This window comes from Apodemus sylvaticus, chromosome 23 (genome assembly GCF_947179515.1).
Source record: "Apodemus sylvaticus chromosome 23, mApoSyl1.1, whole genome shotgun sequence".
Taxonomy (NCBI): domain Eukaryota; kingdom Metazoa; phylum Chordata; class Mammalia; order Rodentia; family Muridae; genus Apodemus; species Apodemus sylvaticus.
The window spans coordinates 35,253,413-35,267,604 of NC_067494.1; the positions used below are offsets into that span (position 1 = coordinate 35,253,413).

General features: G+C 44.1%; 1 protein-coding gene across 1 annotated transcript in view; it reads right to left on the reverse strand.

The window, feature by feature from the left end:
* The window catches only part of Syne1 (spectrin repeat containing nuclear envelope protein 1), a 505,489-nt gene that overhangs the window by 210,481 nt on the left and 280,816 nt on the right, over positions 1-14,192 (reverse strand). Inside the window, 8 exon segments of the mRNA XM_052169815.1 lie at positions 668-835; positions 1,230-1,382; positions 3,378-3,704; positions 5,006-5,176; positions 5,356-5,511; positions 6,498-6,815; positions 11,493-11,657; positions 12,728-12,871. Coding sequence (XP_052025775.1) covers positions 668-835; positions 1,230-1,382; positions 3,378-3,704; positions 5,006-5,176; positions 5,356-5,511; positions 6,498-6,815; positions 11,493-11,657; positions 12,728-12,871 — 1,602 coding nt within the window.

Genomic DNA, 14,192 nt, shown 5'->3' on the forward strand with positions numbered 1-14,192 from the left:
GTCTTCAACTTGGAACAGAGATAGCATACCATGGATGAGCGGAGGAGGGAAAAAGGGAGAGAGAGAGAGGGAAAGGGAGGGAGCGGGAGAGACCACATCCTGAGACCACTGCAGGAATGGGCTATCTACTGGGTTAGTATATGTTCCAATTAGTCTTTGTTCAACGTGACACAAACTAGGGTCATCTGAGAAAACGCCTCTATGAAATTGGTCTTTGGGCAAGTCCATAAAGCATTTCTTAGTATAATCAAATCTATCTGATCAAGCTAATGATCGATGTGGGAGGGCCCAGCATGCTGTAGGGTGGGGCCACTCTCAGGTGGGTGGTCCTGAGTTGAATTGGAAAGCAGCTGGGCAAGGCATAGACAGCGAGTCAGTAAGCAGTGGTCCTCTGTGGTCTCTGCTCCTGCATGACGGAGTAAGGATGGTGATGAGCTGAAAAGTGAAATAAATCCTTTCCTCTCCACGTTGCCGTTGGTCATGGTGCTTATCATAGTGATGGGATACAAAACAGGACAACGTATTTTTAGAGCCTAATAGAAAACATCAGCGCGGTTGCTCATTTTCTGTCCCCGTGCTGAGCATGCACGAGCCCACTTAGCTTCCAGAAACAAAAGCGATTTCTGGCGTTGCTCAGGGAGGTCCGCTCACAGTCCCCTAGCTGTACCTTATGATGGGCCAGCTGCTGGGTAATAGTCTCTAGGCTGCTCGTCTCCAAAAGGTCAGGTGCCACCAGCCGGCCAGACATCTGCAGCAGCCATCTCTCCACCTCTTGGAGTTCACTGTTGTAGTCTTCGTGGTCTCTGACTTTTGCTTCCAGACTGGAGACGTGCTCCTGCAAAACCAGGTCCATGTCAGAGTTGACTTCCGAGCCCCAAACCTACTCAAGTAGTGAGTTATAGTAAAGGAATTATAGGGTAATTAGTAAGCTAGGCAGAGTGAATTGTATCAGAAAACTACCAGGATGGGGCTGGGGTGCATTTCAGGGGTGGAGTGTGTGGTTAATACATTCAAAGCTATGGGCTCCATCTCTAGCATCTACTAGGAAACAAACTAAGTAGAAACTCAGAGAGAATGGGGGGGGGGTGTCAGCCACTGTGCTATTAAATGTTTCTCTGATGTATGCCAACCCTCACAAGTCAGAGAGGCAGAGAGGAAGAAGGCAGGCTTTCGTCACTGGGGAGCCAATGCTCACTGGGGAGCAGTGCTCCCCGCTGCTCCCGCCTCACCTTTCCTGCGCTGCAGAGGTCCTGGAAGTCACTTTGAAGTTTCTGTATCTTGTCCTTTAAGGTCTGATCCTGTACCAGTTCCAGAAGCGCCTCACCCTTCTCTTGCACCGAGTTCAGAGACGGCTCATGGGACAGCACCATTTGTTGGAGTGACTTGAATCACAAAGACAAAAGGTGGGGGGGACAGTCAATCTCATCCAGATGAACAAGAAGAAAATACACAGTGTCTGTGGCAGGCATGACACCACCCACCTCAAGAAGGCCCTGGCAAATATTTATTGAACCAAGAAGGACCAAGCACTAAAGAAAGCACATCTCAGCAGAGCTATGCTAGTTTTAAGTAGTGAGCAGAGGAAAGCAAAACATGGATGGACTCTCATAGTAGAGAAGAACAGAGAAAAAAACATTTAATTTAGATAAACTGAACATAGCTCATATTTCTGCCTCCCGCTTCATCACATTCAGCAGAGACAAATGTCAACAAAAAGCCACGTGAAGGACCTTCTCTGACTTCAGAGGTCATGGTGTCTGCCGTGGGTTGAGTTAGAGATGGCCTTCTGTAGGAAATGTCTGGCAGCACACTTGCTGAGACAGGCACAAGACAAACTTAACTCTGCTGGGATTTGACGTGAACTGGGGAAGGTGAAGAAGTACTTCTTATAATTGCATCAGATCTCATTAAGGATGGTTGTGAGCCACCATGTGGGTGCTGGGATTTGAACTCAGAACCTTTGGAAGAGCAGTCAATGCTCTTAACTGCTGAGCAATCTCTCCAGCCCACTGTTCATGTATTTCTATCTATGCAACTTTTCCAGGCAGGCAGAAAAGGTGTAAGTCATCTTCAGTGATGAGCTGCCAGACCTGGTAGGGAGGTCAGGCTCAGTAGAGAAGCTAAGAAGCAGCATTGAGTGAGCCAGTTGTCAAGGTACTAAGCCATGAAGAGAGTGTGTGTGTGTGTGTGTACCTGTGTGGTGTGTCTATTTGTGTCTCTCTCTCTGTGTGTATATGTATATTTATATATATTTATATGTATGTATGTATATATATTTGTTGTATGTATATATATTTGTGGAGGGGTCTGTGTTCCTGTGTGGTGTGTATGTATTTGTGTGCATGCATGTATGTATGTATACATATATGTGTGTGTATATATGTATGTAGTTATATATGTCTGTTCATGTATTTCTTTTTTTTAAATATTTATTTATTGTTACATGTAAATACACTGTAGCTGTCTTCAGACACACCAGAAGAGGAAGTCAGATCTCATTAAGGATGGTTGTGAGCCACCATGTGGGTGCTGGGATTTGAACTCAGAACCTTTGGAAGAGCAGTCAGTGCTCTTAACCGCTGAGCCATCTCTCCAGCCCCCTGTTCATGTATTTCTATCTTAATATCTATGCAACTTTTCCAGGCAGGCAGAAAGGGTGTAAGTCATTCATGACAATATGTCACATGTAAATGGAAGGCAGCTTTAGAAGTCTGAACAGATAAATCTCTAACTTTCCCTACCTTTTTATATCTCTTTTATATCTATGAAGTGTGTTACTGTTCCTTCAGGAACTAAGTTCTCTGGTGTTTACATATGATGGGTCAATTAGAATTTTTGTCTTTAAATTGTGCTATTTTGTTTTCAATTTTCTATTAAAAAAAAAAAAGCTCTTTTCAGATCCAAAGAAGACTGGTGAAACCAAAAGAAAAAAAAAAAAAAACCCAGACATGATGAGATGGGATAGATGTATTATGAGTGACGAAGGTTATATCTGAGAATCATGCAGTCAAGTTATAGGAAAAAAAAGTTGTGAAAATATCCCCTAATATTTTTAAGCTTATGATTTTGTAGTTGGCCCAGTCCTAGTGACTTTCAGCCACATGAGGCACTCTGGTGGGGGTTAAATACCCTTGAGAAGATCTGTATCTATCAGCACCATATAGGTGTCCGTGGATCGATTATACCAACGTTTGAATATTAGTTCCTAATAGGAAAAATAATGCCAAAGCAGTATATTTAGCCAAATATAGCATCAGAAGTCATCAGCAGAGAGGATACAGATGGGTGCGCCTCAGGACTTCCGGACTAATTCCTCTCCCGTTCTGTTCCTGCCTGACTGGCACACACATGCATGTGTTGGCCTAGTGAGGCGCTACCTTGTATTTGGATAGCTGCGCTTTTTTCTCATATAGCTCCATTTTGGCTTCTTCGGGCATGCGCAGGACTTCCTGGTGTTCTGACATCCACTGGGTCAGCACTTTGTATCTGTCTGAGAACTCTTTGGCTAAGTGAAGGCCTTTCTCCAGGCTCACGTGCTCCTTCCGGACGGCGCTCGTCAAGTTCTTCAGCTGCTCCATGTGGGTGTGGATCTCCTTCCTTAGCACCTCGGCCTCAGGCTCCTCCAGGAATCTCACGGCCCTCTCCCCTTTCTCTCGAGCAGATTTCAGCAGACTGTGGCCCTTCTCCATGTCTTTTAATAAAACCTGAGAAAGAAAGTGTGTTACGACTGCTGTGATAAAACACCGTGACCAAAAGTGACTTGAGAAGTGTACTGGCTAGTTTTCTGTGTCAACTTGACACAGGCTGGAGTTATCACAGAGAAAGGAGCTTCAGTTGGGGAAGTGCCTCCATGAGATCCAGCTGCAGGGCATTTTCTCAATTAGTGATCAAGTGGTGAGGGCCCCTTGTGGGTGGTGGTGACCTTTGGGCTGGTGCTCTTGGGTTCTATAAGAGAGCAGGCTGAGCAAGCCAGGGGAAGCAAGCCAGTAAGAAACATCCCTCCATGGCCTCTGCATCAGCTCCTGCTTCCTGACCTGCTTGAGTTCCAGTCCTGACTTCCTTTAGTGATGAACTGCAACGTGGAGGTGTAAGCTCAATAAACCCTTTCCTCCCCAACTTGCTTCTTGGTCATGATGTTTGTGCAGGAATAGAAACCCTGACTAAGACAGGGAGGAAAGGGTTTACTTGACCCACATTTCCATACACCAGTTCATCATTGGAACCAAGAGGCAACAACTGATGTCTGCTTTCTTATAGAACTCAGAACTACCAGTGGGGGGGGGGGGGAGGGGAGGATGGCACTGCCCACATTGGGCTGGGCTCTCCCCTGTCAATCACTAATTAAGAAAATGCCCTACAGGTTTGCCTACAGGCCAATTTTATAGAGGCATTTTCTCCACTGAGGTTCCCTCCTCTCAGATGACTCCAGCTCGTGTCATGGTGACATAAAACCACCCAGGACAGAGCACACATGTTCAGCAAACCCGGAGAGGATCTTATTCCCTGTAAAGAAACGTTTCCAGGTTCTATTTGAAGTCACTCTGTACTTCCTTAAAGTTTACTTCCAGGCTGGACCTGTCAAGGAATCTAAAGCTCCCTTCTTTAATTCAATAGAGGACTTAAGTATCGATCAATCCGCCACTTCCAAATCACAGACTTCAAAAGGAACCCACGTGTGTCTTTGATCCCCCAGCAAACTTTCTGTTAATGCACCAGGATATAATAAGATCAGTTTTAAAAGTCTAACTGCCAGGCTTTGGGTCATGAAAGCTGGGAGAACAGCTGCACATAGGGCATTCAGATGACGCGCCATCACACATAAGTGGAATCAGCTTTGGCTTTAAAGCATGCAGAAACATATTTGGATTAAATGGATGAGGGAATGTCATCAATCACTTGGAGCCAGAAAGAGTTCACATGCTTCTAGATCTACACGGGGCGGGGGGTGGCAGGCTCATGGAGACGGAGGGGGGAGAGGAGGCGAGCCAGAAGGATGTATGCCTACCTCCAACGTCTTCAGTTTTTTCCCCATCATTGCTTCATCGACTTTATCGATTTTGGTAGCCACATTCTTGAAGTTTTTATGAGTGGAGCCATACCAGTCCGAATAGGAACTGAGGGAGGATTCTGTCTCTTCCAGACACTGGATTTCCTCTTCTAAGAATTTTATCTGCTCCTGTGAGAGTAAAGAGAGAAAGAAGATTAAGATTGAACTGCAGATGAAAGCGCTGGAGCGGGGCCCACTGTGGGCCATGGGCATCTTCAGCTCAAGTTGCAAAGAGCGCTTTGACTCATGAAGGTGGAGGTCCCTTGTAAGTGGCAGGGGGCAAGGGCAGGGGGCAGGGGGCAGCTCACCAGCACTTGCAACAGCAGGGCCTGATACCGGGACGTCAGCTGGGTGGCCTGGCAGCCCATCCTGCTGCTTACGTGGCTCTCATCCAGGATCTCCTGGGCTCTGGTTCCCACCTCCTCAACCTCATCTCTGTGTGCCAACAGGTCTTCATGCCACTTCTGAAAGGATGTGCGAAACCAGAGAGAGAGAAACTCAGACCTGGGCATTCTTAAATAGGACCAATACCATATGTATCTTCTAGAGAGAACATGATTTCTGCGTGTGTGTGTGTGTGTTTTTCTTTTTTTTTGAGTATGTCTATCCTGAGTATCAAATATAATCTTTGTCGAATGTTATATGTCAAAATAGTGCAATAGCAATTGCATACTTAAGACTCTGGGTAATCTTCTCTGTATTTTATACTTTGGTTCAAATGTTAAAAAACTGTGTCATGGCTCCCCTTGCAGTTTGATTGATTTTAAAATGCTAAAATAATGAAGACTAACTGTAAAGGGTCTATGTATCATTTTGGATATGGGAACAACTAAAAATTAGAATGAAACTAGTTATGAGTTACTAACTTAAGGAACTATGTTAGAGTCCTTTCATATCACGCTATCATTGTAAAAGATTGTCATGTATACATGTTTATAAAAGTGTGGCAGTAGACAAGGGAAGTAAATACAATAGTGTCACAAGTCTGTATTCTGTTTTTAAAAAATAATCTTAAAAATAGATTATTAGCATGTGCGTGCTTCAGCATGTGTGGAGGTCAGAGGAACACTCTGAGGTGGCACTGTCCTTCCAGTGTGGGTCCGGGGGACCACGCTCATGTTATCAGGGACCTACAACAAACAGTTTTACCTTTTGGACCATCTCATTGGCCCAGTATGGAATCCTATTTTGTTAAAGATGAACCTAAGAAGTTTGTTACGAGAGAGTGAGAGAGAGAGCGAGAGAGAGTGAAAGCGAGAGAGAGAGAGAGAGAGAGAGAGAGAGAGAGAGAGAGAGCCATTTCGTTTATTTTAGATGTTCTAGATAAACATGGCAAGAACTCGGAAGACAACCACCTTAGACATAGTTCCTAAATGCTTTCGTGGACCGGACTATAAACTGTGTGAAGTCACTTGCTTTGACAAGGCTTGGGAATCCCCCCGAGCTGCACCTTGAGCTGAAGCAACTGGATCTCCTTGGCGGACCGGCTGCTCTGGGATTCGCTCCTGAAGGTCACTTTCTCCTCCATCCTTTTGAGCCATTCGTCAGCTTGCTGGAACTTCTGCTCCATCAGCCTCAGTTTGTTCACAATGTTGTTGAACTGCGTCCGGGTCTCAGCCAGCCTGTGCTGGTACGCCTGCCAGTCCTGACGAAGAGACTCCAGCACTCTGTCTTCCGCCTGGGGGAGGCCTGACAGGATCACATCCTCCCTGGTATGAAGTACTGAGTTCAGCAGGGCCTGACCCTCAGCACAGCGCACTTGAAGCTCCTGCAGGGAAAGGGAACCGGGATCACATCTCACTCACAGTTCACACCACTCAGCGTGTATCAGCTAAGTCAGGTGCTCCAGCCTGGAGTTCACATTAAACAAATGTGATCTTATTTTGCCCTAGTGGTGGCATATGCCTTTAATCCCAGGCAGAGGCAGACAGATTTCTGAGTTCAAGGCCAGCCAGGGCTATCAAAAAATCCTGTCTTGAAAATCAAGAAGAAAGAAAGAAAGAAAGAAAGAAAGAAAGAAAGAAAGAAAGAAAGAAAGAAAGAAAGAAAGAAAGAAAGAAAGAAAGAAAGAAAATGTATCCAGAGAACTCCCTACAAGCCCTACTGCCCCGGGGGGTTAAAGGGCAAGCCCTCAGGGATCTTTAAACCTATGTAGCAGAATTCAATAGCTAGGTATCCAGACAGGGGCAGGGTGGATATGAGAGGCCAGAAGAAGGGCAGGGGCTGGAGAGGTGGCTCAGTGGTTAAGAACACTGACTGTTCTTCCAGAGATCCTGAGTTCAATTTGGCAACCATATCATGGCTCACAACCATATGAAATAGGATCTGATGTCCTATTCTGAAGACAGCCACAGTGCGAAGACAGCTACAGTGTAATGACAGCTGCAGTGTACTCATATAAAGAAATTTTTAAAAAATCTCTTAAAAAATGCATACGTAACGCTGAATGTTGCCTTCCTAAGTCTGCAGAAAGATCCTGATAATTTCCCAATTAAAAGAACAATTCCCCAATTAAGTTTCTGAAATTTGATTTTTTTTTCAGCCTGTAGGCAAAAGTAGTCATGAAAAAAAAATCACCATTGCATAAAACAATAATGTAGGTTTATTACAGCTCAGAGTCTTCGTAGGCAAGTTTTCAAGGCTGGGGGCTTTGGCATTAACTGGGGCTACAATCCCTGCTGAGAAGGAAATGAGGTTCTTTCTGTGCTAACTGGTGGGGATCCTCTTCCAGGACTTTACTCTAGTGAGTGTGGTAGCCCAGGCAATTTGGACCAGTGCCTTTTGTAGGCATCTAGACCCAGGAGGCTGGGTCACCACACAGCCAACTACAAATGCATGTCCTAGACCACAGTATGTGCCTTGAAGATTCGCTCTAAGCAACTGAATGTGAACAAACCTTAAATGACATGTGCTGCTTTTATAAACATGTCATATTATTAAATATTCTGGCAAAATGGTATATATACTTTAAACTCTATTCATAAGAAATAATTCCATGCTGGTGAATGAGATGAATATCTTCAATAAAAATCACCATGTTAAAAAAAAAAAATCACACCACGAATGGTAAAGGCAGCCATACCACACGGTCAGCCAAAATGTAGTAGTGTGAGGCTGACCATTTAGCTCAATAAGGGACAGGGCTAGCATGCAAAAGCCCTGACTTTCCATCCCTAGTACATTGCAAACAAATGAAAAACCAATAGAACGAAACTCATGCCGTGGTGTCCATACGTGAGCATCTTAGGGTGTAGGGCAGGTTGAAGGTCATCCTGAACACCCTGAGACAGGATTACTAGGAATAACCCTGCTCCTAAAAGAGAACTCAGTACTGTTGCCTACAGCCATTTGAAGTGGCCAGTACGTGATGGCTTTTACAGAAAGATACCGTGATCTCACATGCTATCAAGTCACACAGCACCTTTCCTGCAAGCGCGCAATGTTGGCGTGATGCACTGTGACTTTGTGTGCACCTGACATAGGACAACACACATCTACATAGCAACCCCACACACAAGATTTATTTTGAAATTCTTATATTTTTTCCAAAGTGACGTTGTATACCTTTTCCTTAATTTGTTTGCATATTTTTTTCTGGGATACTTTAGTTTTGTAGGTCTTGGGGCAGTGCTACCATTACTTAATCTGCTCATCCAGCCCTAGACAATATAATTAGTGTCACTGAGTACTTATAAAATGTTTTTTAATACACAGATATGGTAGCCATAACCTGTAGTTATGTGATACCCAGTCTAATCTCTATGTTTTTTAAATCTTTTTTTTTTCCTTTGTCTTTTTGAGACCAAATTTCTCTGTATAACAGAGCCCTGGCTGTCCTGGACTGACTTTGTAGACCAGGCTGGCCTCACATTCATAGAGATCTACCTGCCTCTGCCTCCAGAGTGCTGGGGTTAAAGGTGTGCAGCTCCATGCCTGGCCTCTTTCTTTCCTTCCTTCCTTCCCTCTCTGTCTTTGTCTGTCTCTGTATCCCTGTCTTTGTCTCTGTTTCTTTCTCTCTCTCTCTCTCTCTCTCTCTCTCTCTCTCTCTCTCTCTCTCTCTCTCTCTCTCTCTCTCCCTCTCCCTCTCCCTCTCCCTCTCCCTCTCCCTCTCCCTCTCCCTCTCCCTCTCCCTCTCCCTCTCCCTCTCCCTCTCCCCCTTTCTTTTCTTCCCTTTCTCTCTTCCCCCTTCTTCCCTCCCTACCTTGATTCCTTCCTTCCTTTCATTTTTAGTTTATGTGCATTGGTGGTTTGTCCATATGTACGTCTGTGTGAAAGGTCAGATCCTCTGAAACTGAATTTACAGACAGTTGTGAGTTGCCATGTGGATGCTGGGAATTGAACCAGGGTCCTCTAAAAGAGCAGCCAGTGCCTTTAACCACTGAGCCATCTCCCCAGCCCAATCTTAATTTATCTTTGCTCCTGTGTTTTATAGAAATAGTTTTATTTATTACAAAAACCACCCTTCTACCAGCTATATTTGCATCTATCTAATACATCAAGTGTTTATGCCAAAGGGAAAGTGTAGTTTGACATTTAAGTGTGGCTATATGCTCCATGACTCAAATTATATAAAGTGATCATTGGTTGTAGTCTATACAATTGTGATGAGTCTAACTTCAAGAACTTCTTTGCTTTATGAACTGATCAACTGTTTAAGGTTTTCTCACCTTTATCTAATCTCACAGCAATTGTGTGGCACCAGAGAGGCTGTCTTGTGTGTGATGACACCCAGCAGAGGATTCCACGTACCACTGGGCATGGGTTGGAGGATGTAAAAAGCTAGAGAAGGCTGCTGTGGGGTAGCAGGGAGTTCAGGTGCTCCACCTGCTGCCACACACCTTCCTCTTCAGCATTTGTGGAGACTCAAACTGGACCGTGTAGAAGAAACACACCGGTAGGAAGGGCCTGGAGTTAGGTTTGAGCCATGATCATCTGACTGAACTGACCAGAAACAAGAGAAACATCTAGGCAGGAACTTACTCAACTCCTGCACAACAACTTAAAGAGCTCAGCCTTTGCTTCCCAGGGTGTCTGGTAGTGGGAAGAGGGCTATTTAAAGAAGCAAAGTCAATTGCTCTCAAGTCAATGGTAACAGCTGTTGGATGTCGGGAAGCCTGTACTCTGGAGACAGAGAGGAAAATCCTGAGTTTAGGGCTAGACCAGGCTCTGTCTACACACACACATAGCAACAGTCAAGCCTATAAGGTCTCACAGACTAGAATATTTATTATTCTTGGGCAGGATAGATGAGCCATTAAGTCAGTGAATGAAATTGCAACTTGCATAACTTCTAGTATTTCTTTATCTTGTGACTAGGTCAGATATGTAAGCAAGATAAGAGAGTTTCCTCATTGAATCCACACTACTGTGTGATAGAAACTGGGTGAGATTAGGTTCTTGGCTGTCTGAAGTCACCTAGCAGCAGGTCCCATGAAGAATTAGAGTCTCATATTCCTAACCTTCACCTGTTCACTTGGCATTACGCAACACTTCTTGAAACTCAGCAGGGCGTGGGAGTTGCACACACCAGGGGTATCCGTGAGAGTCTTTGCTCATCTTCCCTTGCTCTAGCTGTAAGAACTCCCAGTACACACCCTGCTGGGACATGGGGGTGGTCTTATCAGCTTCTATAATTGTTGTCTGCTCCTACTAGCCTTTTCATGGAGACCTCCCAGAGCCCGAACTAACTCTGTAGGTGGAAATGATTAAGGGTTCAATAGTGCTGCCATAAGACCCTTTGCATTAGTCTATTCCTGTCCTTACCCCACTCTTTACAATAATCTCCTTATGGGTTTGTTTCCATCACCAAACTGTAAATTCCTCAGTGGCTGGAATTAATGCCCAAGTCATCTTTATGTGCTCGAACTTGTGTTGTATCTGCTGTGCGTTGGGTGCCTCGAAACTACTTGAGGGAGTGAAAAAGGACATGGGCTATGGCCACTGTACCCATTCTCGCTGACATCTTGCCTTGTGCTGCAGCCCACTGTCCAGAGCATCCACACATCTCTTAGCTCCTCTGATTTCTCTGAGCCAAGCCCTAGACCCTCAGGAGTGCAGGTTTCAGGTGAGGCCAGGTGGCTACAGAGGATGCTCTCAGTTTCACCCAGGGCCTGCCTGGTGTTGGTCTTGTTGGTTCCTGCTGTTTTATCCTTCATCTGAAACCGTCCTCTTGAGAGCAACAGGTGGGTGTGTCAGTCAGCCCTGAGCACTAGATCAGAAGTTACTGCAGTCAGAGGCCACCCTGGTAGCTGAACGAGTCCTCTAAGAGCTGGTTTTGTTGGTTTAGGTTGCCCAACAAGTCATAGGAATGAGGATGTTCCAGACGGAGCCTCACCTTAACTGAATGTGTATCAGCTCTCTGCAGGAGGTCACATTAACATCCCATCACTTGAAATCATTACTTCTTTTTCACAGGAAGGGACCCTTTGGTTTCTGATAGAATTACCTGAAGATCTCGCAACGTTGTCTCGTGAGTGCTGGTGTCGCCCTCAAGCGCTGAGCATCGGTCAAGTTTCTCTTGTTCTTGCCCCAGCCAACTCTCAAACACCTTTAGGTCTCTCTGGTACTCTTGGTGAAGGCGGACCAGTTTCTCTAATTTTATCACTGTTTCCTGTCACCAGCATTTAAAATGAGTAAGAAAGAAACAAATTACTGAATGCGGAATTTACTTTTGGAGCTTAATCTTCTTTTATGCTATTTATTTGTGTGTGTGTGTGTGTGTGTGTGTGTGTGTGTGTGGCCAAAGGGCAATTTTTTTCAAGTCAGTTCTCTCCTTCCCACTTTTGGGTCTGAATCAAACTCAAGTTGTCACGTTCAGTGACAAGAACCTTCGCTTACTGAAACATCTGTCAGCTACACTTTTGAAGTTTTAGAAAATCATAATTAGTAAATCATCAGAACACGAATAATTTCCTTAAAAAAAGGAAATTCCTTTAAGTTTCCCATACAAAAGAGAACACAGATGAGGCTGAAAAGAAGGGGGTGGATGGGGGCAAACATGTTCAAGATGTATTATGCCAAATTCTCAGAAAATTAACAAAAAATGGACAAAAGACAGAATTTCTCTCGCTAAAGAAAAACATAATAGAGAAACAAGTATTTAAGGTTGGAAAGATCTCAAAGGTCATTTTGAATTAACTACCTGTACTGTCAGTTTTAAATGAAATGTCAGATGGACATACTAAAGACAAAGTAAGTGTACTTTTCCTAAAAATGTCACTATGGCTAGCAGTGAGAATGGAAAGGTTTACATTGTGTCTTAAATGAGAATTTGGAATTGGCAGATTTATTTTTCTGGACTCCTAATGAATTCTAATAAAGTAGAATATACTCCTAAAAGGTGTTGTTCCTTTCCTTGGGAAGCCTTGGTGACAAATGGCAAATGCTACGAGGTGACTGTTTTCTACTTTATTAAACTCCCATAGCCAGACAGACCTTAGGAGTTTTCAATAAGAAGATCTCTGAAAGTTTCGTGAAAATGTTACATTTCTAGTTGAGTTTCGTGGTTTTTGTTGAGAGCTCTCCTGCCACCTTAATTTTCAGATATAGATAATGCTTTAAGTTGTATTCGATTTTGCTAGCGATATTTTTTTAAATACTAAGGTTCATTTAGCTTGTTTCACCCTGTTTTCATGAGGTTGTCAGTCGTTGGTGAGTCCGCAGGACCCTGGCCAGCCATACCTTGGCCTTCTCTTTGAGAGATTGATGCCGTTCCTGCAGGTCCTGCAGTTCTAACTGGGTGACGTAATGCTCCGTCATAGCTGCTCTCTTGACTTCAATAGTCTCCAGCAGGCTGCCATGACTCAACACTTCCTCATTTAATAGCTAGAGAACGAAATAAAAAAACAATACAATGAATAACTCATGCACAAGCACAACAATGATCTTGGGCAAATTAATGACTTTTTACTGAACTGGTGACAAATGACCTTTATCCATCCATTCTCCTGGATTATACAGATATGTGTGCGCCTGTGTAAAAATAACACATGTAATGTTTCAATGTATATTTCAGATCTGGTCTAGAATGTCTCTGAGACTTTATTTCCCAATTACCTACTTTCTATTTCTTCTTGAATATTTCAGATTTCTTATATCTAGGAATGGCCTCCTGATCTCCACTCTATCACTGTTCTGTTTTATCAAGCCTTCCTCAGTCAATTTTTTAAAACAGTAAATGCCATCCCACCCCCATCCCACCTTTCAAATAGCCACACCAGACCATTGGAAGGAATCTCTTGCTCTCAATATCTACTCCAGGTCACTCTTAACTTTCAGCTGGGTTTTAACAGGAGTTTCTCAGACAGAGGTAAACGCTGAGAGAAAGATTAGGACAAGCTGGGATATGGAGTTTGCTGGAGGCTTGAACTCAGTGCAAGAGACAGTGCCTGTACCCGACTCCAGATCACTTCCTAGAACCCTCCACTGCTATCCGGCAATCTTCATCCCATAATGCACTAGAACCTTTCCTTCATCAGCCTATTGACATGATAGAATTCTGTCTTTGATTCCTTCCAGAACCATTTCTCATTTAGGAAACGGTCTGCCTGTCTCCTGTTTCAGAAACATCTTTCTTATCCCTCTACTCTGATCCCAAACAATTTGTGTTAACCCTTTTCAAATTTAGTGTCTTATACCATGTGACATCATTGTGATATCTCCTTTTATTGCAACATCTCCCAGTTATAATTATTTACTTAAATATGTGTTAGTGAGCATACATGACCCTATTTGAACATACCCTTTGCTTGCTATCTTACAGACTCCCAAGGGAGGCCAATGTTACACTGTAAATAGTGGGGAACCAGCTGGGAGGTTGTAGGGAACACCTTTAATCTCAGCACTAGGAGGCAGAGGCAGGAAAATCTCTGAGAGTTCAAAGCCAGCCTGGTCTACAGAGTAAGTTCCAGGTCAGTCATGGCTACCCGAGGAGACCCCCCAGCTCAAAAAAGGGGTGGGACCAATGAGGGGCTCTTGGGGAAGTGAGAAGGTCATCTTTTCAGGGATAGAGCAGCTACCAATCAACAAGAAATAAGAGGAGAATCAGGAGCCTTAGAATTCAGATGAAGCAGATGGATCGTGGAGGACTAAGTGATACCATGGAGGTGAAAGGGAGGGGCCTGAGGAGAGGGATGGCCAACCTAAG